General features: G+C 38.5%; 2 protein-coding genes across 5 annotated transcripts in view; one reads left to right on the top strand and one right to left on the bottom strand.

Annotated features, from left to right (window-relative positions):
- Positions 1-1,437: 1,437 nt before the first annotated feature.
- Positions 1,438-6,790, bottom strand: ptpmt1 (protein tyrosine phosphatase mitochondrial 1). The gene is made up of 4 exons (XM_048973119.1): positions 4,706-6,790; positions 4,480-4,560; positions 3,897-4,088; positions 1,438-3,773 (listed from the first exon to the last, which is right to left on the bottom strand). The coding sequence occupies exons 1-4, from the start codon at positions 4,850-4,852 to the stop codon at positions 3,651-3,653; spliced, it is 543 nt and encodes a 180-aa protein (XP_048829076.1). The 5' UTR covers positions 4,853-6,790; the 3' UTR covers positions 1,438-3,650.
- Positions 6,791-7,020: 230 nt separating this feature from the next.
- celf1 (cugbp, Elav-like family member 1) overlaps positions 7,021-25,215 on the top strand; it is a 33,111-nt gene continuing 14,916 nt past the window's right edge. For all 4 annotated transcript variants that reach the window (XM_048973101.1, XM_048973100.1, XM_048973099.1 and 1 more), the window contains exons 1-2: positions 7,021-7,210; positions 24,201-24,388. In XM_048973101.1, the coding sequence (XP_048829058.1) occupies positions 24,211-24,388 (178 nt within the window). In that variant the 5' untranslated portion in view covers positions 7,021-7,210; positions 24,201-24,210. The remainder of the gene's footprint in view (positions 7,211-24,200; positions 24,389-25,215) is intronic.

Here is a 25,215-nt window from a genome sequence, read left to right as displayed (position 1 = left end):
CTGCTTTAGAGACTGCATCCCTCACTTTCTCTTTTCCCTCTGCTTTCTCCTTTTCCCATGCAACTGTTTTATTGGTATAGTATTTTTGGGCAAAGATTTTAAATCAGCACTACACACATTCCACTGCCACTCTTCCAATACCCATGCTGATATCCTAAATGGTCCTTCATGCAATTTTTTTAACCCATAGCTTATTAATAGAGGCTCTTTTGTAACTACTTGGTGTGATGAGTCACTTTTTGTCATGACCTTGAGCCGGGTCATGACACTGTTCGGAATTAAATAAATTAATTTATAATACATTAATAAAGAAAATTTTTAAAGACAAATTAGAAAAAGTAACATGAAATGTGGGTGGTTGCAAGGACCAGCTGTGGGTGTTGGCATCTACGGCCGCAGCCAAACATTTTGAGAAATATAACACAAATATTAATTTTCACAAAGTCTGCTGCCTCGTTTTTTATGATGTCAATTTGAATATACTCCAGAATGTTATGAAGAGTGATCAGATGAATTAAAGTCATTTTCTCTGATGAATCCCCTTTCCGATTTTTTGGGGCATCTGGAAAAAAGATTGTCTGGAGAAGAAAAGTTGAGTGCTACCATCAGTCCTGTGTCATGCTAACAGTAAAGCATCCTGAGACCATTCATATGTGGCATCTCAGCCAAGGAAATGAGCTCACTCACAATTTTGCCTAAGAACATAAATAAAGATAAATGAAGAACGGTACCAAAACATCCTCCAAGAGCATAATCTGCCATCAAGGAACAGTTTGGTGATGAACAATGCCCTTTTCCATCATAACGGAGCACCATGCCATAAGGTAACAGTGATAACTAAGTGGCTTGGGGAACAAAACATCTACATTTAGCACTGTATTTGCAGGAAAAATAAACTTGGGCCTTCATCCAGGCAGATTTGTAAAAGTTCCAGTTGATGTCTGCTTTTTTTATTATTGCCCTAGCAGTATAAATGGGTATTTTCAGGCGAGTAGCTATTTTTTCATGCCCATTCCCTGACTTATGAAGTCAAAACACTTCTCCCTCATTTGGTGTGTGTGTTCTTTTATGTTTGCCATGTCGATGGATGACAAAGGTAATTTGGCTTCTGTGTCATCTCATATTTGTACTCTAGTTATCCAGGGAGTCATGGATCACAGCTTGAACATTCCTACACAATCCAATCAACTCAAAGATGTACAATTTACATGAGAAACATGTTTCAGTTACATTGTGTTCACTGTAATTTCTAGGGGTGCCAAGAATTCTGGAACATGTTTTTGTTGAAAATAATTAACTCTTGATGAAGGATTGATTTTCTTTGAATAGATTTTGTTCAATAATTATGGAGGATACTGTAGCAGCGGGAAACAGACACATCTCTAGGTTTCTCTATGTGCAATCGGATAAGTTATGAAAAACACAACACAACCCAGATATGATTATTTGTATTTAATCACATCCAAAAATAGAATTATCTTATACTCTAAACATTTTACCTTGGTACACAACCCATTGATTTAATTGTATTTACAAGGTCAAGATCTTGAAAGTCAAAGCAAAAACAAAATCTCACTCATAAAATTCAGTTTCAAGTCAAATTGTAATTAAAACTAAGGCCTCTGCTACCAGCAGAATTCATTTAAAGTTAAGTTTTAGTCCTGCTATAATTTTCCTGGTCATCACTGTTATTTTGTACGACATTTCATGTAAAGGCAGATCCAAAATTAAAAAACCTCAGCACTATGAAATAACATCACTAATCTTTAATCTTCCCAGAAGACATATATTTCGTAATAAACCCTGTTAACATGCATACGCTTTCCTATACTTGTGAAGAAAAAAAGATGTAAATAAAATAAAACCCTTTAGAATTAACCGTTTTACTTCTTCATAAGAAGAATTAAAATTGCATTGACTGTATTATAACATCTGTACGAATAATAATACAAGAAAAAAAAGCCTAATGATTGGAGCTACATTTTACAATGCAACTGGTATTGAAATACACATATAATCCAACTGCAGACAGAAAAGTATGTGATTAGTCTTTTAGTAATATTGAATAATAAATGATTCCCAGTGATACTGATATTAAACAATAAATAATTCCTGTATGTGGTTTTTCTGATTCCCCAGGAATGCTTAAACTATAATGGATTTCCAGTGTCACAAGTTTCTAAAAGCAGTTGACAATTAATGTTGCAGGCAGTTTTGTTACAAATTTGACATATATTTAATAGTAAAATTGCATGATATAGCTAAGCTAGGGGTGGGAAATCGAAGACCTCACTGGTGTTCAACGCTGCTGAGTTCTTAATTATCCTTGATTACCTGGGTCTAATCTAAAACAAATGTAATAGAAGCAAACCTGGTATCATTCTTCAGTCTTGCTAAACTATTTTTAAAATCTTATTTAAGTAATATGGGGGAGTGGTGGCTAAGGATCTGTGCCAGCAATCAGAAGGTTGCTGGTTCAAATCTCGTGAATGCTTAGAGTGATTCCACTCCGCTGGGCCCTTGAGCAAGGTACTTAACCTTCAATGGCTTTTGTCCTGGGTATGATGTTAATGTACATCCAGCCCTATAAGGAGGTCCTCCAACTTGCAAGGAAAAACCTGAGGACTGGCGGCAGGATTGACACTCCAGTCACTGCAAAAAAAAAACTCTCACTGGTCCAGTCAGACTAATTTACAGTGCTGAAGTATCGCCCCCACATGGCTGCACTCAGGTTCTCATCCCTGACGTGGTTTGTTGTGTGGTGGGTGCGGCAACACACTGTGATCAGTGCATGCTCCTAGATATAATGCTCCATTATCCATCCATCCATCCATTTTCCAAACCGCTTATCCTATTGGGTCGCGGGGGGTCCGGAGCCTATCCCGGAAGCAATGGGCACGAGGCAGGGAACAACCCAGGATGGGGGGCCAGCCCATCGCAGGGCACACTCACACACCATTCACTCACACATGCACACCTACGGGCAATTTAGCAACTCCAATTAGCCTCAGCATGTTTTTGGACTGTGGGGGAAACCGGAGTACCCGGAGAAAACCCCACGACGGCATGGGGAGAAACATGCAAACTCCGCACACGTGACCCAGGCGGAGACTCGAACCTGGGTCCCAGAGCTGTGAGGCAACAGTGCTAACCACTGCACCACCATGCTGCCCCTAGGGTCCTATGTCACTTATTAAAATATTGTTATTACTCTGATGCTACTGATTCACACAAAGCAATCAGCAGAACGCCTGGGGATTCCACAGAAGTAGCTAAAACCGCGATGTGAAAATCCAAAAGGAATTCAACGGGCCTGCATGAACAAAACAAACACTTACCCATTCAGTTAAATATGAATCAAATTTATGTGAACATTCTCACAATAAAAAGCAGGTTTCAGCAATTTTACTTAGTTGAGACAGCTATGCCACTGCAGTTATGCAATTTGATCTAACCCTGGATCTCATAATGAATTTAAATTGCTCTGAAAATGGCACAAAAACTATGTTAGGCGACTTGCAATTTACAGTCAGTCTCTAAATTGCACATATTTTCAGGCCACAGTGTGGTATTTGCCTATGACAGCTTTTCATTCTGTGAACATTTCTGCCACTGCATGACTCCGGGGATCTGTGTGTCGTATGGCATGATCAGCCTGCACAGACCTGCCTGTGGTACTGCCACAGGACCTCCATCTGAGTACTGTGGATCAGTACGTGTGGACGGATAGATCGCAGCATCCCACAAGCCTCCTCAGGACTCCACTTGTGTAGCTGTGGGCATGACAGAAACCCAGACCATCACAAGTTACCCCCTTGAGAACACCTGAATGAAAAAGGTGGAATATTCTCTCACTGGACTGAGCATTATTGAATGCCTTTTAGTGGAGGACTCACCCGGATGAGGTAAGCTGCAACTAACGTTGCGCTTCGAGAGCGGCCAGCTTTGCAGTGGATGTACACACTGGTTCCTTCCTCCCTGTGCTGAAACACAAAATCCACCCCCTTGTGCAAGTTCGGTAGACTGGGCACCCCAGTCAGATCCACTGTACTGAGGCGAAGCTGTTCAACACCGACTGATCGCCACTCCTGCAAGGAACAGGCACAGCTGGTGTGGGGTCACTAGCATTTCTGGCATGCATCTTATACATTGGCTGATGTGTTGTTATAACCCTCAAAGAGATACCTCATACATAATGTAAGCCACATATAAAAATATATGGAAGAAATGTGGTTTAAGATCACTTCATATTGTTTTCTCAGTTTCCTTAGTACTTATAAGCACTACTATTTCAAAAGTAGAAATGAAGACCAGTTATAAAGGGAGACGAATTCTTTGGGTTTTTTTTTTTTTTTAAAAAAAAGGGGTCAGACGATAATTGCTCCCATTATTACATAACTGTTAGATCATTCAACTGCTTGAAAATATTGTGTGGGCACTACTTTTTTTCACTTGAGAATAAACCACTGCTTGCCTTACCTCAGCTGAGTTGCAGAAATATTTAGTTTCATATTCTTCATTCATAGTGATCACCCCACGGACATTTTCTGTCTGTACCAACTGGGAATTAAATGAATTTTAAAAATGTATAAACGCCTTAGGGAAAATGTTATAAAGTATATATATAGAGCCGTAAATGGATAACAGGAACTCCACAGTTACGGTTAAAAGGTAACACGAGCTTTTTTTTTTTAATACACTTTACCTCAGCTGTCATTGATTTAAAGGGAAGCGCTCCGAGAATTACAGTATTATCCACACGGTCAAACCACCTTCTGGATGATACTTTCTCCATAACGACATTGTAGCCAAGAGTAGGATAAAACAGCAGTCTGGCCAAAGCCCCCGACATTGCAACAGCCCCCAGAACCCGATGCTATAACTGCGATCCACATCCGTCTCCTTTCTATCCCAGCTGCCCGAAAGAAAATGACTGCACTGATCATTTCGACTTCCATTCGGTCTAGGAGCATCGCTCACTTTCGCCACCCCGTGGGCCGGAGGATTAAATGCATCATGTTTACCAACTCGAGCCATCCTGTTATCCCTAACTATGACTTGCCATACACGGCAGATTGGTTAATTATAGCCGTAAATGACGGGTAAAGCATTTAATCATGATGTCTTTTCTATTTACATGATTAGTAACAAATGTAGGTAAGAGTTGTCAGACTGGGAAATATGCAGCAAATCGGTGCTGTGTGTTTTATATGTATGCTGTATGTGCTTATCAAAGACATTTTTGTAACTTGCGCATCCTGTCTTGTTGTCTGCTGCGTCTGTCATTACTACTTTATGCTCTGCTGTCACTTAATTCCGCCAAACTTGTCACTGTCACTGCCAGGCAACCGATTTCTATAACCAATGATGAACATAATTGGTACGCAAGTACACACTCATCTAAAACGATACCTGCGACAATCGATTGTTTGTAAAATCGCAAATGCGTATAGTTATTTTAAGTGTATTTGCGCTGCTATAACAAGAAAATAACTTGCATTTTAACCTGTATACCGCAAATGAAGTAGAGTAAGCATATAAAGATTAAAATGCATAGCAGCGCAAATGCATATAAAATAAGTATGCATTTTGGCTTTTACAAATGATCGATTGTCGCACGTATCATTTTGAAAGGTGAATGCGTACTTATCCATCCCTGTCTACAACTCATATTTAAAGGGTCCGTCAGACACAAAGCAGGCTAAACAGCAATTCTGGCAAATGGAAGATCCACAGCGAGACAAGGCTAGAACGATCACGCTTAATGCAGAAACTACCGATGTTGGGATATACAAAAGAACCAAAGAGTAAAATGTTTAAAATGAGACTTCACTGGAACCGAAATACCAATGTGGAGGCAGTAACACCATCAAATCCTCGCGTTGCAGTACCTGCCAGGCAAAGAACAGCACTGAAACCGAAACATTTTTGTATGTAATTCCGACTATGTTTGGAATGATGATTGCATGGATTTTGATAAATGCATTGTGCATTTATAATAAACTTCTTGCGTATTGTCATTGTCAACTTATTATTAACTTAAGATTCTTCATTGTTACCCACCCACTCCCTTCCACGTGACTCATGTAGTCAATATGTGCTGAGATCTGCAAAGTCAAAAGTGGCACCTAAAATGGCAACTGTCCTCAGTTATAATATACAACTTATTCTCGTTTCAGTTATTCCCAGCATGAAGGACTATTTATTAAAACGAGAACGACTACAAAATTATGAAAAATGTCACATACCAGATTTTAGTGCAAACCGCTAAAGTCTAAGTGTTGGTGCATTTGTTTTCTAAACAGCGAATCCAAACTGTGAAATAAAATTGTATAACTACCCAGTTTATTTGCAAAGGAGAGATAGAGTTCTGTTTCTGGTGACAGTATGTGCCCTATTTAAGGGTGAGATTTTTTTAGATTAGGTGACAATATCTACATCGCTTGAACACGACACAGTAGTTAAGACACATTTTGGGTCGGTTAAAAGATGTTGTTTATACATTCATTACTGGCAGTGAAATGCACAATTAAACTGCAATTTAACTAGTAAAAACACAGTATATTAAATATTATGCAGTACAAGCGACATGCATAAACAGAACCACATAAATATTTCTACTGCTATATAAACTGCTGACATATTTAAAATATGCACCGCTGAAAATAATTATGTTTGCACAAAATACTGTTTTAAAATTAACAAGCACGCAAAGTACTGCCGAAGCATATACACAAAAACTGCCACAAGGTAAGCCACTGCGTGATCTCACCCTTTTCCACTCTGCAGGAACTGTTAAGGGATTTACCATTAAGTAACTATAGGGGTGTTTTTTCCTTAGTAACTACAAAATTTACATAGAGCAGGCCGATAAATTAAATTTAATAAATCATCGAGTATATATAAGTTATAAAATAAAATAAATTGCATTTTGAATTGCAGCACATAATTTTGGTGAATTTAATTTTTTTCCAGATGAGAGAACCCCCTCATTTGAGGTTTAGATGGTGCGTGCAGGAAAGACAGCCATTTTGCAGCGCCCAGTGCTGGAAGATACAGCTGAAGAGCACTGCTCAAGAGGAATTTTTAAAGGGATTTCGTTAGTTATCTAATTAATTTTGAAGCTGCTGTTAATATTTAGACGAATCGATATACGTACAGAGCATTAAGCACTTTGCTACGATTCTTCTTTTGAAACAACGCTAGAAGGGTAAGTTGAACTCCTGTGTCGTTGGGATATTTGCTTGTTTATGTAGCCAGCTAGCTATCAGTAAGAGAACGCGTCATGGGGCTCTCTGTAGCTGATCCATCTGTGGCCCGGCAGTTTCGCGAGCTTTTTGTACTCGTTTTGTGGTTTTTGGCTTCAGGGGGACGCCAGTTGCTATTCCTCTGGCGTAATGTCGCTGTCTGACTCCCAGCCAAGCCGGCCTGGCTCCTCCGCAGTATGGGCGTCTGGATGTCGGAGGATAAGTTGCACCCGTAGGTCGATATTTCGAAATCGCCGGCAGGCTCAGTAAAGTTTATGGAATTTCTAATTTGGACTCTGTTTCGTTAAATTTAACTTATCACATGTCTGTGGGCAGCTAACTGGGTGTCCGAAAGTATGTATAACTGTGGTAAGGCGTGTTCACTATCATCGGGCCTCGTCTGGAGCGGGTGAAATTGGATTATATTTGTAACCTTATCAATACAAGTTGAACACGGTGGTTGACCTGTTTCACTGCGGTTGTGAATGTTCCCCCTTTTAAATAATGTCCTGTTCTGCTTAGCCCAAGATCACATAAACACACTTAATGGTGGCGCATAACTACCTAGTAACGTCAGTGCTTTTGGTCGAGGCCTTGCTTTAGGCTCGGCACCCCGTGCTGTTTCCGGGACGCGAAAGCGATAAAAATCCTTTAATAACTGAGCTGTGGTATCAGGCGTGTCGCTTGAAACGTGGAGCCAAGGCGCCTCCTGGTTTGCGCGGTTGGCTGGGTGTGGGTCGTTTCTGGGAGCGGGTAGTGAAATGGTGCGTTACAGAGTCGGCCCGACCCGGCCGCCGTGCATGTAAGGCCGGTTGTTTTAGTCATACGGTGTTTGTTACGTTGAATTACCATAATCGGAGTCTGCCCGTGTACTTGTCAGTACACACACACGCGCACATGCACACGTCTGCTGGTTAGCCCGGTTGACCTTAAGTGTTTTGAAAAGCAATAGTCAGTGATTTAGAGCAGTGTTTTCCAACCTTTACAGAGAGAGATACAAAACACTCCGGTGAGCTATGGAATATCGACAGTCAATTTTGCCAAGAGGGGGAGGGGGTCGTTATGGTTTATCGATGGTGACTGGGGGTGATTGGAAGTTGTCCTCCCGAAAGACTAGTTTGCGACCACCAACCTAACTGCAATGCACTTTGCACAATTTACTCTCTCAAGGGACTTGTTTGTGTGCATTATGGTGGTGAGGCTGTGCCTCACTTGAGTATCTTATTGAAGACTGTAAGAAATCACTGAGGTACTGGAGCACATTCCATTGCATTTCCTGGATTTTGAATATGCACTAATGTGGTGAGTAAACGTCTGGTGTCAACATGTTATACTTGTACAGGAAAATGCAGTGAGCATGTGGAAAAAAGAGTCAGTATCTTTGGGAGTTAGATTATTTTTCTGCTCTCAGCTTGTTGCATGTAGGGCTACCAGAAATGACTATTTTTATATCGATTAATCTATCAACTTTTTCACTGATTGTCTGGTTGAACGATTAATTTTCCTCCAGAAAAACAAATTGACTTTCTCATTGAGGTTAACTTTATTTTGATGACAACAAACTATATGATATTTCAGGGCTTTAGATAACGAATTCCGGCTTCACGCAGCTGTCATCTCATTTAACTCATGTAACTCATGCACACGCCACAATATGTTTATTTGTGCTATGTATGTGGGTCTGCTGCATTGAAAACATTCTGTGCCCGCTAGGGTTGCAGTGTGACAAACAGCAAACAAGAAGGTGGTATCTTTTTAGGTATGCAACATCGTTCAGGACAGCGTGTTTTATGTAATTTTGCCTGGATGTCATTTGAAGTATATGGCCACCATTTGAATGAGCTGGTATTTGTCGTCAATAAGCCCCTTGAAAATGTTGACCTATGATTCTTTTTATCATACATGATGCACACTCACATACTCAACAGTTGGAAAAATCTGTGTGGAATTACTGTGGAAACTGCTTATAGTGCTCATGTCTGTCTGGGTGAAGCTGAACAGTATAAGCAGATGTTCATTATAACCAATTTTTGTTTTAGTCATGTCTCAGACAGATTACCATCTAATTTGACATTTGTGTACAGATACTCCTCACTTAGTGAGCTACCTGTTTAACGACTGCCCGACCAGTCGGTATTGTATGTTGTACGAGAACTTTGGTTGTGGAAATTGCAGCTTGGCGTTTCTATTCTATTGTCTTGTTCTGCTCTCTGATTTGAGTCTGTGAAGGAAGGTTGTATATTGTTTGCAGTAATTGACCTTTATTTTGATATGCCATATGCGTTTACACTGGTCTCATGATCTGTTGCCTTTAGTTTGATGTGTATGCTTTTGTATTGTGGGATAGGGAACCTCTGGTAGCACTTAAAGCATGGACATGTGCAAGGTTAAAGTTTTCCTGTCTTATACTTTTCTTATGTCTTCGAAAGCAATGGCTGTAAGTCGAATTGTTTCATATCTTAATTTGTACCAGTCACTTATTTTCTATGCACTGTTTTAGTTCAGTATTAATGTGCAAAAGGAAGCTAACAGTGAATCACTGGATTTTCTGGATTTGTGATGCATGCCTATATATGTTAGCGTATTATTTATTTGTAATTCCTATGATATTTCAATATGCTTGAAATATTGGTAAGGGGTGACTCCTCGCTTATCGATCAGTTTGCTTAATGGCCTAGTTGTAGGAATGGAACTCAGTCGTTAAGTGAGGATTGTCTGTATTGTCCTTTAATTTTGACAATTTTACAATACGGTGCAGTTGTTTAAGCTCTGATGAGGCTACTTGTCATGGAGAGACTTTTTCCTGTCGTTTTCTATGCACATAATTAGCCTTGGGTAGGTATCCAGAAGCAGACTGGATAAAGCAAGGCAAAGTAGGCTGATCAAAGTAAAGTAATAAAACAACAGGATCACTGTTGTCTGGTTTAAAAAGACCCGAAGTGAACTCTGTTTACAGTCTGCTTGATTACTATAAGCAAATAATTTATACAGGAATGGTTCTGTACCAGGTTTTTCATCCATACAAGTGGTTGTTCACTATAATCATTATCATCATTATAGCTATTTTCCACTTTACGTTCTGAAATTTACATAAGAAATGAGGAATATATTAGGGCTGCAGCTATCAATTGTTTTAGTAATTGAGTATTCTATCGATTATTCCATCGATTAATCGAGTAATCAGATAAGAAATGCTTTTGTCTTATTAAAGAACAATCGTAACTATTCTTAAAATGAGTAACTCATGGCTTTCCGTTTTAGGAACATTTTTAATGATCGAACTCCATACAACAACTGACAAAAGAAAAAAAAAACAACTGACTAACTAAACTCTTTTAGTGCATTTATGTACATATTTGTTTTGCTTTTTAAAAGAAAACACTTTCTTAAATGCAAAAATAAATAAAATGTTTTTTATGTTAATATAAATAATATATTATAAATATATTATGTAATTCATATTAATCTAAATCTGCAGAATAATATTACTAAAGCCTTGAAATAGATCTAGTTGAGTACACCCTATGCTCCCCTTTAGACTCACCCCTGCATGCTGCAGGTATCATTGCGACAGTGTGACGGCTGCTATCAGCCTGCTGCAAGTTGCCAAATTAAAATATTGTGTCAAACCAAGCTAACAGTTTATCTGCATACAAACAGCTTCTATTTTAACTTGTATAGCTTTACTGCTATGGAAGACAAACAGTGGTGGATGGGAGCAGCTGAAAACATCGTTTTTCTTCACCTTTCAGCTTGTCGAACAGCTGGTTTGATTAAGGACTCTCGCCAGCTCTTTACCAGTAAAGGTTTAGTAGCGATTACAAGCACTGCTGTTGTTTTCCGTCACTCCACCTGAGTTCACCATTTCTGTAACGGAACCATTTCTTTGCTCTTTGCTGTTAGTGTATAGACAGGCTCCAGCTCCATGTTAACTACGACAGCAACATTTTCACTACTGTTGTTATCAGTGTTTTATTGAGGGTAAAATAGGGGCTGCTTGGGCTGAATCTTGTTACACTTTTTTTAATCACACATATGCCCATAAATAGAAACGTATCGCATGTTTATTTTAGCCGCGAATGTGAGTGAAATGCTCGCGCTTACTTTGTATATTGGTTCCGCTCCGTGGACTGGATGCATAGACTGGGTGCTTTCTGTTGAGATGTTGAATCATTGACGTTGTGCTATTGTGGTAAGCTAATTTGGTTTTACAATGGCCACACTGTACAATACTTTCGCTTTTCTTTTGTTTAAAATGGTCCCAAACTTTAGACATTTTTCGTCTTTCTCTGACTTTCCTGTCTCTTTTCTCTTTCTTCCTCCATTGCGCCATCAAATCAAACCTACTCCACGTAATGCAGCATAAGCACACTAACAGTAATCCTCCGAGTGAAACATGGTGATCACTAAGCAGTACATAATTGTGCAGATTACACGATGCATCCAAGCAAAGAATTTACATCGAGGATTTTTTGTAATCGAGTTATTCGAGTTACTCAATGAATTGTTGCAGCTCTAAAATATGCAATAAAAAAATTTCAACGCAACTAAGCAAGTCATAGTTTCTGAAAAGCAAATCCATTCATCAACAAGTTCTCAGTACTGCCCAATACTACTGTCAGTAATGGAAGTATTTGATGGCAAAATAATTCAGCTTGGACACCACAAAATCAAAACATTGAATATGTGAATTACTCGGAAAAATTATATTTATCACACTTGATCAGTCCTCTGTAGTCAAGGACACTGGCTTTCATGCAATTAATAAAACTGTAAGTGACAAAATACTTGAGATGTGGCTGAGATCAATTACAGGATTCTGAGAGTATTTGTATTCCAAGTGTTAGTATCAGTTACTGTTCAGGGCTGCGTTTTGCAATAACAATGACTTATCTCTGGAATCTTCGTAAGATGCTATCTTACGAAAGGTATTTCTTTTCCTACGTCTGTTTCTCAGTCTCTTTAGAGGTTGCTTAAGGGAGAGCATCTTAAGTGCAACCTAAATAAGCACCGGAACATAAAAAAAAAATGTATATATAAACACTGCAGGAATATGGCATTACTCAGGAATGGGGAGAACCGAGAAATAATATACAAAATCAACAAACTGAATCATCTAACTGTAAATATGATTTTCACCGATTTGGGTGCACAAACTCGCCTCCCCAGATTGTAGTATCACCATTTTCATTTTTATTTGTTCTACAAAACACATGCGTGCACCATTGTGTGTGCATGTCATTTATTGAGGGATAAGCAGTGGCACAATAGCCATAAGATCATTACTGTCTTAAGAGAATGTCCTATGTGCATCAGTATTGACTACTATGGAAAACCGCAGAAACAAACATTTGGGAGATTTTCAACTTGATCTTGCATAATGCAAGTTTGGCAGTGTTTCAAAGGTTTACTATATTTTTGCATTGTACATTATTTTCTTTTAATCTGTTGAACTGTTGAAGTGTTCCCAAACTTTGAGTAGTTCTTGCCATTTTCTAATACTTGTCTCTTCCTTGTTTTTCATTTTCCTCCATCCCTCCAGTACACACAGAACATGCTTCTCTTGGTGCTCCAGTCAGTATTGCACTGCTGCAGTCTGTGCATAATAGTTCCTTAGATCATAAAGGGGTCGATCTTCCATTAAGCATTCACAGTATCTCACTAAAGTAAGTACACACCTCACATTTTTGTAAATATTTTCTTTTCATAGGACTACACTGAAGATATGACACTTTGATACAATATAAAATAGTCAGTGTACATGGACATTTTCACTTATGGGTGTACTCACTTTTGTTGCCAGCGGTTTAGATATTAATGGCTGTGTGTTTAGTTATTTTGAGGGGAAAGCAAATTTACACTGTTATACAAACTGTACACTGACTACTTTAAATTGTATCAAAGTGTCATCTTCAGTGTTGTCCCATGAAAAGATATAATAAAATATTTACAAGAATGTGAGGGGTGTACTCACTTTTTGTGATATTCTGTAAATAAAAAACACTCAGTTGCGCGCTATTGAGTTAAGTGTGTTCTCCCCTCATCAGTACAGATGCACCCACTTCACTTAACCCAAAAAAGAAGGTGCGTCATGGAAGTAAAATTAAGCACAGCACAGGAAAAACTACGCAACTAATCGTTTACATTTAGCTTGATGGTACACCTGACGTTTTGTTAGATTAATGTACATTTAGGTTGATAGCAGTGTTTTATTCTGTACCACCGCATTTATTTATCTAATAAGATATTGACTGTACATTCAAGTTCTGTCATGTTGCAGACAATTTAATGATACATTTACAAATTTTTGTGTTTTTATTTTATTGATGTGAACTCTTGCTGCGGTAGTAAGGGTGAACATATTATACATTAATAAAATGTCAGTTGTCCTATCAAGCTAAATGTAAATTTCTTAATTATTAAAAGCATCTGGGAACATATTGATGTGAACACTGCAGCGGTTAGGGTGAACTTTTAAAGTTAAATTAGACAGGGTATTGGCCATATGTCATCGATTCATACCTTCATGTTTTCGGCAGTCTGTGAAAAGAGAGCCTGTGTTTCTTGTTAAGTCTATTTGAATAGCTATTAGATGTGTTTTTGCGGCATTCAAGCTGAAATGTAATGCTGCTTTTCAGTGACTTGTGCCTGCTGTGACATCATGTGCATATTCTTTGCAGTACAAGGAAGCAACATCGCAATTGGGTTATGATCTGGAAGTATTTTATGCTGTTAACAACTAGGAGCACAACAATTTGCAATCTTTGTAAAGAAGTTCTGAGGGGTAGAAGTACCGTTTAGTATACAAAGAGCACGCAGTTGTGTGTGAGTAATATGAAAAACAGCTGATTATTTCAGAGTCACTAGCTAGGGCTGTTTTGCATACTTGCTACGACTGGTAGTACATTTCCTTTTCCCCCATTCTGTATTACTCTCTCTATTTTAATGTATCGCAACACGTTCATGTAATGCGTCTTGGGGATGAAAACTGTTTTTATTCTATTTCATTTATATTTGTCAGATTAATAATGTATTTGATTAAATAACAGATATCATGAACAGGTGTGACTGCAAGCAAACAAAAACGGTGTTCAACCCCCCCATCCCAACCTTATCTCTTAAATCAGATAGGCCTGGAGTAAAGGATCCAAAGAACGAACATGTTTATGTACTTGCATGTAGGTTGTTGTTTGTAAACCTGCTTGGCATTGAAATCATCTGTGCAAATCTGTCATGAGTTCAGCGGTACCTAGGAAACATTGTTGGACTTGTTTATCGCAACTCCACATTAAGATTAGTGCATCTAAAAAATGGAAACTAAACTGGAAGGAAAACGCACAGTAGTATCTTGGTTTAGTCTGAGTGGAATTAAAATTGGATGCCTCCAAAGGGCTAACCCCAATTGGGCTGCCAGTGCTTTTATATGACTCAAAATGAGGATTCCACAGTTCCAAAGTGGATCAAATATGCTTAAGGATGTTGTATTGCACAGTCTTTTTAGCTAGTTTACTTTGAAATGCTTGATACAACTTGTATAGAGAGATTTTGTTTACAATTCAAAGGACTGGTTTTGTGGAAAAGAATTGTGTGCTGTGGAGAATGGAACTCCCATTGAGAAGTACTGTCTGAACTGATGTGGGTTGTGGCAAGTTAATGAAAACAGAAAATAACATGAGCTTCGCCAGACCCAATGCTCAGAATTTTAAACAGCACAGCTCTCTGCCTCTCTAGTAGTCTTGTCAAAAGTATTGATTCTATCATATATTAAAGTTTCAATACTCATTTGTATGGCATTGATTTTACAGCATGCATTTCCGGTTCGCTTTAATCACTGAGGCTCATGAACCACAGCTGCGCATGTCTAGACTTGAATGTAATCTTCCCTAAAGGGTGTTAAGATTAGTCGTTCCAACGCATCAGAGCTTTCACCACTGCACTACATCAATGGAGTGCAGAGGGAGTGGCATCTGGAAATACTTTGACTTGTGACTTGAAGATGGTAAACCTCAGGACATTTTTATGCTTGTATGGAAGTTGTGCCACCATAAAATACTGACAAAGGGGGAAAACACCATGATTTTAGCTAAACATTTAAAGGACGCACTCATGATACAGTAAAATTAGTTTTGAGAGAGAGCGCCATCTTATTTCTGAATTAATGAAATATTAATCTGTATGATCCTGTTGAGGTTGAATTAGAGAGGTGATGTACATTTTTTTTCTCTAGGGGTTAAAACATTATTTGTAGTCTAATTCCCACATTTGTAGTCTATCATTCCTACATTATGACACCGGTCTGCGATTTATTTTGTCCTGTGGGTCATTTTTACCTCATACAATCTTGAGGTCGTGTTTGGTGCTGCACGATAACATAACTCTATTGTATGGTGCATATGCAATAATCACCTGGGCTTCAAATGACTGGTGTAAATATTTGTCCAGATACCAGCTTTTTCATAATATATGTATGTTTACTTACGCTGGTAATTTGGTAAGCAGTTTAGTAGTACACCTAGAATATTATTAACAGGTGTATTGTAATGCCCTAAACATAGTAATCTGTATAAATTCGGCATATATAGTCGAACCTCGTTACTACGTACCCCGGATACGTTTTCACCTTTTCAACGTACAGGTTTCTAATTCCCGTTTTTAGCCTATGTATTATTCCAATAGCAGCCATTGTTTACAGCGTACACCCTTACAGCGTAAACTTCGATACAACATCCAAATTTCTAGAGAAAATACGAAAACTAACCATCGTTACAACGTACAGCGCTCTCCCCGCCCACCACAACTTATCGCTACATCTACGTGTATCTACCTGATTTTCGCCCGACAATGCACCAATTTGGATGCGAATGTTTATTTTAAAAATCCATTTTGACCAGCCGTTGTGTATTTTCGTTGCCGTTTATCGCCGGCCGGCACTAAGTAATTGTGAGTAACTTAAGGAAAATTTCAATGATCCAAATGAGCTTTGTTGAATTATTTAACAAGTAATAATGTGTTCATTTGTTTTGTAGTCAATTTAAGGGTCTGTTCTATTAGTTTTATCATTCACATGGATATTTCGTGAGTTCTTTCATCCATCTTGCACTCGGTGGTTACAACGTTCTATGCTTATAACGTACATGTTTTTGATATCCTGTCTTGTACGTAGTAACGAGGTTCGACTGTACTTGTGTTTAATAAACGTGTTGGACTTTAAACCACAAAAACTACCACCACACCAGTGGTGCCTTTTTTAGCTTTCACGGCTGTTGTGCTGTACTTCTGTATATACTGCTGTGGTCCTGTGCAAGTCCCCACTGTTTAGCTCTCCTTCCTACTTGCAGACCTTGAAGATGGTTTCACTTCTCAGGCTTTTCTGTGCCCTTAATTCATGGCTGTTTTCTGTGCTGTCTTGTGTATTTCTGTAGTGATTGTCAGTTGCACTGGTTGGATCGCATCAACCTTGACGTCCTATATCTGTCCTCAGAGAGTCATGGGCAGCCACAATGTGAGCTTCCCCCAACTGCCCTGGAGGCAATGTGACACAACCTGTGTAATGTGACGATTGGTCCACCCCATAGCTCTTGCTTCTGAGAAAAAGGGCCCTGATCTGCCTTTTAAATGTCATGTATTAGTTCAGGATTATGGGCTTGTCATCGTCCTCATTCACTGCAGGCTGTCACATGCTCTTATCAACATCTATCTGACACACTATCTGACGCTGCACCCTATTCTGCTTGGACAGGAGAAACTGTCACAAAAAAACCAAACCCGTCAGCATTTTCTATTGTGGCCCCTATGCGATCGCAGTCAGCATTCGGGTCGCAGCTGGTCTCCCAATCACAAATCCAGATCCATGTTTGGGAAGGGTAGTCTCCTGCTGAAGACTCGCTTGTCTGTTCCCGTCTGTGTGTTGGTCATTATTTTGTGTTTTCTTCTCATTCCTTATCAGTAGTCTTACTGGAATGAGCCCTAGTAAAATATAAAAAATCTGAAAAGTCTGATTTAGGGGTTTGTACTTTTGATACTGTCATTTCCAGTTTTAGTTTCGTATTATCTTAGAACCATGGCCTCTTTTAAACTGGATTTCCTGCCTAACATGATGGTGGATCATTGTACCTTGAACACGAGTCCAATGTAAGTATAACTGCCATAGCTTGTCCACGTTGTTTACAAATTGCAGGGTGGATGTATTGAAATGTTTTTGTTTGGATTTTCAAACTACTTAAAACCAATGTTTGTAGCATGATTTATTTCGGGGGGGGGAAAAATAATATATATGAAAATATTTTTGGTAAAAGAACATCCACTGTGGCATACATCAGTACCAGACCACTATATTTTATAACTGTATGCATTTTAGTTTTCGAACAGAGAACTGATCACCATGTGTGAAACTCCATAATTTTCTGAGTAATGCATTTTAATTGCACTGAATTTTCTTTTTGCTATCAAAAGTTTGGGTTACTGACATACTAGCATTATTCGGCAATACTGCAGCCACCTTTATTTGAACAGATTCTCGCCGTAACACGAGCAATCAAATATGTTGTGTTAATGTTTATTTGTAGGTCCTCCTAATGAAATTTTAGCAGATATAAAAATGTCTGTGTGGAATTATAAATGTTTATGTGCAAAGAAATATAGGTCACCATTTTAAAGGTGAGGGATCATTTTAAAGGGAATTAGTGTTAATATGGCTTACTTCAACCATCAACCGATGGCCGATTGTTGCTGTATTGGCCAATACCGATAGTTGACAGGTGCAATCAGTGCACGTCTAGGTTTTAAAACATAAGTTGTTAGCATTTATTTATCTTGTACAGTGTACATAATGTTTATATCCCATAGAACTGCAGAACTGAGATCATACTCCTGAACAGAATGGGAAATAGCATGATGTAGGGCTGGGCGATATCATATGCGCAGTAATCGTCAGGGATTCAGATCAAAGGTGAAGCATTTGGCCAGTCGCCAGCTTTTTGATACTATACAGATATTTATGTCCAATATTTGGTAAGCAGATTAGTAGTACAGCTAAAATATTAATGAGATGTGATACCCAAAACTTAAATTTAGCAAACCGCCACATGCTGTTTTGGTAGACTGTTTGGTAATCACACTGAAATGTCAGAGAAGAAAGTAACAGCTCAGCAGCCATGATATATCTTTTTATATGAGGATATCTTGTGGATCAACAAAGTAAAAAGATGTTGTGGTGTGGTGGTACTTTTTGCAGTTTAGAGTCTGACATGTTTATTAAACATAAGGATATGCCGAATTTACTAACTAATAAGGCATTTTATGACGCTCAAATGTATGTCATACTATTAATCTGCTTAAATTGTTGGTGTAAATAAACACCCGTATAGTACCGAAAAGCTGGTGTTTGGCCAAATGTTTTGCCTGTCATCTGAAGCCCTGGTAATTATTGCATAATGCATGATATTGATATTATATCGCCCAGCCCTAGCATGATGTAGAATACATTTTGAATAGCTGAATAGAGTATTTGGTGGTTACACTGCAGTAGTTTTCATGTATGATACATTTAGATATTTTCTGAAAGTATGGGCCCTTTTTTCCAAAGGATGATCAGAAAGCAGTGGTTTATTTACATTCTGAATGATTTTGTCACCAAGTCTGCTACTTCTGACCTGCCAACATATGTGCTCATGGGAGTTTTAGTTAAACAATGTTCTGAACGAAAAATGATTGGTCGGTCCCAGTTCCTCTACAATCTGATTGGTTCTCTCTGGACCAATCACGTGTCTTTTGCCCCCCTCCTCTACAATCTGGTTCTCTCCGAACCAATCATGTTTCGTTTTGCCCTCAGAACATATTTGTCTAAGTAAAACTCCCAAGAGCAATTTCATCACCCACATTTTTGCATTGTTTTTTGCTCTGAATGGCTTACTGTTGCTACTGAAAAGTTCTTTACATAGTGCCCCACTAGTACTGAAATACGTAATCCAGCACATTATTATACATTATAAAGGTTTGTGTGAGGGAAATAGGTTGGTATTCTTTGTTCAGCTTATCTTCTGTCATGTACTCTTAGACTCCCATACTGCATGCTTCTGCCAGGGCTGCTGCAGGAACTCTACTCTCAGCACTTCTGCCATTTTAAGCTAGTCAGTTCCTTAATTTGAACTTTGGCCCATTGCGATGGTAATGCTGCTTAGGGTTTTAAGCCATTGTCTGTACAGCACTGGCCAGTGAAGCTTTCCCACATTTTCCTGCAGTAGCTTTTGAGATGGCAGGCCCAATGAGTTCTAAGATGGCCATAGCTTTGTGCCCATATATGGTGCCAAGGCAGGGCTCTGTTCTCCTCTGTTCTTTTTATTATCAGTGCCAGCTAAGTAATCCACCATTTAATTCTCCACCATCCCCTCCTGTATGTATTACACTTAACCAGTATTCCCTTGTTCTGCTTACCTCTGGCAGTGTTTAGATTATGTATGTGTTTTTGACCTCATTACACATCCAAGAAGCTTGGTTTCAATTCAGGGTTTTTTTTGGTTGTTTATCATAGAATATTGTGCGATTATACATATTTGTAGTAGGGCTTCAAGGTTTGAATTAAGAAAAAAACACTGATTTATTTTGACTTGAATTTCAATTGCACTTTATGCTGCCAAAGGTAACTTAAATGTAGGACTATCGGTATCAATTATATCAATAATTGAGTAATATACTGATTTTAATCCGTCAATTCATCAGATAATTGTATGTAATATAGTATAATACACAGCTCTGTGGAAAGAAAATTAAGACCACTCTTTATTTTAGATTAAATCTGTATTTTCCAATCCAGGTTTAATCCTGGTTCTGCTGGCAAAAGGCTACACTGAACAGCAGGTTGCTTCCAGGTTCTATATACCTACACAAACACAAGGTGAAGCAGGCGACACCAGGAATGACCAGAAACCAGCTAAGAAATGGGCAGAAGCAACTTTCTAATGCCAGAGATGAGTTAACTTATCCAATAGTTTTTCATGAATCAGAGATTTATCGAGTGACCTTCAAAAGGAATTGGACATATAAAGGGCAGGTGTGAAGTGCACTGCTAGGACAGTTCATGTCATGATCCTTGAAGTAGGACTGAGTCTCAAAGCAAGGAACAAGTCCTTCATTAATGCAGAACAGAAGAATAGGCTGCAGTCTGCAAAATAAAAGTAATCAGACGTACACACATAAATTGAGAAATGAAGGAAACTGTGCTATGGTCTCCATTTTTTCCAAAGCTCTATATCTATATTGATGCATTGCACTTGGCGCAAGGCAGGTTCCAACTGACCATTGCAGGAGCACATATTCAGTCAATTTAAGGCACTCCAATTCTGTTAAGTTACATGTTTCTAGACAGTGGAAGGAAACTGGAGACTCCACCAAAATGCCTCACACACAGTGGCAGTGTGCAGCTACAGCACTACCTGCTGTGTCAGGCAGTAGCTCACTGGGTTCAAACCATCAATATAATGTGCTTAAACATTTTTGGTCAGTTATAGGAAACAAAATTTAGCAAGCGTTGCAATTTTAACAGTAGTTCCTTTTTCACAATGTTCTAGTATATGTTAAATGTCTAACGTTTACAACTTTTTAGAGATGAAACAGTATGAGAATTTAGTATCACAATTATTGTGACCAAACATGGTTAGAAGTATCGCAGTGTTAAAATGGGCTGAAAATGTTCAAAAAGTACTGACAAACTGTAATAATTTGATCAAGTTTTATATTGAAAATCACAAATATTAGTAGCGTTATATATTTTAAAGATTAAAATATTGTAGCCAATAAAGTAAAACAGCCGAAGGGTTTTTTTTTTTATTAACTTCATAGGCATCATAATGAAACAAACACTTATAAATAGTTTGTAAATTATTTTTCTAAATAATATGACTGTCCATTTCCTACTCTAATAGCGATTGAAGTGATAAGTTCGTATGTATTTATATTAAAACGAGACTTTAATTTTATTACCGGTGAGGGATTATCAAATCCAGTACTTAAATCCATCAACAATACAATAATTTTTGTGTCATATTTTATTAGGGTTTCACGGCTTAAGCATGCACTTTATTCAAACATGCACAATTTCACATCACGCTACTTAAATACATATCACACTAAATAGTTAGGCATTACGATCTTCTGGACTTTTCCTTCAAGAAATTTTCTCTAACTGGACCTCTTTAAAGTTTAGTTGAATACCCCTGCCTTACGCAAACTACATTAGTTCTGATTGTATCATCTCTGGCAAACATTTTCGTCCTGTTTTTATTCGGTGATGAAAGTGTCAGTACACTTCGTCATTATCTTAGGCCTCACGAAATTTTTAATTTAGCTATCTCGTTTTAGTCTGAAAATAAAGGTCGTTGATGATAACGATGACAAATTTTTCGTTAACAAATTTAACACTCTGTGGTAGGAAAATCCATACAGAAATTAGTAACTGATTTGAACAGTCAAGAATATGCAAATGCAAACTAATGGAATTCCTTCGTAATAGCCCATAGGCAAAAATTGACGGCTCTGTTATACCATTGACAACATGGAATGTTTTTACAAGAGTGGATAACACTGAAAGATTCAGTTTTCATTATTGACAAGCTATTACCACATTAGATGGACAAACCATAACATTTTACTCATTCTGAATTCTCACATCATGCACTGAGCTAAAAGTTAACCTACCTTGCATTCGCTATAGAGTGGTGGTCTCAAAGACATCCTGTAAGACTAGACATCTTGACCCCCTTCACATATTTTCTTTCTCCATGTTCTGTATTCAGCGTGGCCATCTTCAAACTGTTTTCCTTCTGCAGTCTTAAAAGGCAAAACAGGACAATACTTCTGACCTAGTCGTCTAGAAGGCTGAAAAATTTCTTGAGCGCTGTGACCAATTTCTACCATGTTTTCAACACAAAACAAACTCACATTGCATGCTAAACCTGTGCAACTGTGTCTGGTAGACTGCTACTAACTTTGGTTAATGCTGCACAGTATTTAATATAATGTAACCCAGCTAGATGACTCTGCATATGACAGCTCCCAGTAACGGCTCAGGAGCATGCCTGGAAAATTGTGAATAGCCCTTGTTTGTTATTGTTAATACTTGTGTTCCCTATTCTCATGTGTGCCTTCACCTGTGTCTTGCATGAAGCCTGACCGATCCTCATGTATGTCTAGTTATTGTGTAAACTACCCACTGTGTGTGTGCCTTACCGTCCAGCTTCAGTATGTGTTTCAGTTGTTGAATGATGTCTGTATTAGTCCCTTTAAAGGCTTAACAAAAGGCTGTTGTCTTGTTTTTCAAGGGGAGACAACTTGTTTTTTATCTGCTTCACATTATAGCAAGTTTTTCAAAGCAGGATTCTCAACTGTGGTGTTAACGATAATTAAAATTTGCAACAATAATACCAACAGGCTGAAAATTTGCTGCGATTTATCATGAAACCGGTAACCGTTGCATCCTAGAGTTGGGCAGTATGACCAAAAATTTGTCATGGTATTTTTCGGTTTCACGGTATGTGACAGTATTTTTTATTTTTTTTTTATTTGCGCTGCTATGAAAAAAATATATATAATATATTTTAATCTTTATATGCTAATTCGACTTCATTTGCGGTATACCAGTTAAAATGCCAGGTAGTTTTTTGTCATAGCAGCGCAAATGCACATAAAATAAGTATGCATTTGCTCTTCTACAAACAATCGATTGTCGCACGTATCGGTCTTTAAGGTGAATGCGTACTTGAGTACCAGTTATGCGCACCCCTGATTATTAGCCATTGTGCCTATCCGCTGCCTTAACATACGGCTAACGTGTTTGTTGGCTAACTGCTTGTAGATAAGTTTATGGGTAATGTTAAGGTGTGCGCTGGCCAAGTTAATGTTTTTGATGTGTTTAGTAGTTCATTGTTGCTGGAACGTGAGGTTTATTGGCCTCGCAAAATTTCTCAAAGACCAGGACGTCGGTCTTTAAGATGCTTGGAGGGCTGGAGCCCTGCACAGTTTTCGGTTGACTCTCATTTAACAAGCATGATTCAACTCCTTTTGCTAATTACCACACAGCTCTTTAGCTGAATCATTTGTGGTGAAACAGGGAAAGAACTAAGCTACACAGGGCTTCGTTCACTGAGGACTGGAGTTTGACACCCCTGGCATAGAGGTCTATCGGCATCCTTAGCCTTTCCATGCTCGTCTGCAAAATACTTCCAAATGGCCCTTTTGCATGTTTTTTTTTTTTTAACTAAAGCAGCTTGCGAAGTGCATTCAGCCAACTTGTTATGTGTGTGTTAACTAGCGAATGCATTCAGCAGCTATTGAGAGGAGAGGAGGGGCTGCGCGAGTGTGTTCTAGTGTGTGCGCGCACCTGCACTGTAGTGATACTGTGTGAAGTGTGGTGAATGAGGCAGAAACTGCACTATTGGTGTCAATGGTGAAAATGAATGTCTCATCGGATACTAATTTTTAATATCGATTTAGTATCTGAATCGATTTTTTTTTTGACAACCCCAGTGTGTCATTATTTTCAACTCCAGCGTCAGCTTTATCTTCAGTTACAGAACTTTCGCGGTACATTTTTAGCGGTGCAGCAGTGTGCTACTTTCCGAAAGTTGTGTAGAGAGCACCTGCTCATGTGCAGTTTTATTACTTTGTTTACCTTTGCTTTTACACCCACTTTCAAATGCTAAGATGTTTACAAGTGCCTATACTTGCCATCATAAGCACTTCTGAACAAATCTATTAAAATTGCTGCCCTCTCTATTTGGATGACTAATTGTAAGTGTATATGAACTATCCTAGACATCAATTCAAGTGCAGAAGCGGGCATGAAGGTTAAGGGCTTAAGCTCTTTAAGCTGGTTCAGATGTTCTTGCTCAATTTAATGAGTAGCCTCTGTGACTTGGTGCCTTCATTTTCCAGACTGTGATCCCGTCTTTCTATTTTCAGAGCAAAGAAGATGAATGGTACTCTGGACCATCCAGACCAGCCTGACATTGATGCCATTAAGATGTTTGTGGGTCAGATCCCCCGATCCTGGACTGAGGAGCAGCTGCGTGAACTCTTCGAGCCTTATGGTGCCGTCTATGAGATCAATGTGCTGCGAGATCGGAGTCAGAACCCCCCTCAGAGCAAAGGTCAGTCAAGGGCATTTCAGCAGGGGGCTACTTCTGTTATCCATAATACCATGAGTGTTTATTATGGGATTGTGTTTGTTGTTTTTCTACAAGTCGGGTGATAGGTTAGGCTGGCGTCTTATTGTAGTTGTATTCTAGAATCCAGAAGTTATGAATGCATCATTAGGGAACTGATATAGCTTGTAGGCAAATACGGATCAGAATAAATTTGCAACAACACATTTTTGTGCATTTTGAGCTTAATAAAAATTTCTGGGCACCCATACTAACACATTCTGTTCTAGATATTCAAGAGATAGCACATGGCATTTGGACAAGAGAAATAAAGTAATCACTCAAACCTTTGGTTTAAAATGGGAAGGTACTTCCTTAGTGTTTACATGTTTCTGGCTGAAATTTTAAAGCAGCTATCTTGGCAGCAATTTTTCAACTGAGCGCCTTTAACTTCTCAGATCACAGCAGAAGTTTTTTAGTTGTCGCTGAAGGATTGTACTATTGTAGTTGTTGCCATTAAGGGTGGTGGTGATCTAAGCTAAGGAGTTTAAGAAAAGAAATGTCTAGGTCGACCAGTTTCACTTTATGCTTGACCGCTAGGAAATAAACTCTACCTGGAAAGGTTGTACGACGAACTTTGTTGATCCCCGCAGGAAATTCTTTGATCCGTGAATGTAGAACACCAAAACCTTTCCGTTGTTAACATCACTACATTGATTTATAAATTGTCAGCCATGCCAAATTTTTATTATACAAAATTTAAAATTGTGAAGCTTTTTGTATCGTAAACTTATTTTTGCCAGCATTATTATTCCATAGTTTACTTAAACTTT

Source organism: Brienomyrus brachyistius, chromosome 13, assembly GCF_023856365.1.
Source record: "Brienomyrus brachyistius isolate T26 chromosome 13, BBRACH_0.4, whole genome shotgun sequence".
Classification (NCBI taxonomy): Eukaryota; Metazoa; Chordata; class Actinopteri; order Osteoglossiformes; family Mormyridae; genus Brienomyrus; species Brienomyrus brachyistius.
This window is presented reverse-complemented; position numbering and strand designations above follow the sequence as displayed.

What these genes read in the sequence shown, in the direction of transcription:
- ptpmt1 (XM_048973119.1), bottom strand. Translation starts at nt 4,852, where the DNA reads ATGTCGGGGGCTTTGGCCAGACTGCTGTTTTATCCTACTCTTGGCTAC. An exon ending in TTAAATCAATGACAGCTGAG is followed by an intron (nt 4,561 to 4,705) that starts GTAAAGTGTATT and finishes TTTAATTCCCAG; the next exon opens with TTGGTACAGACAGAAAATGT. An exon ending in ATTTCTGCAACTCAGCTGAG is followed by an intron (nt 4,089 to 4,479) that starts GTAAGGCAAGCA and finishes TGTTCCTTGCAG; the next exon opens with GAGTGGCGATCAGTCGGTGT.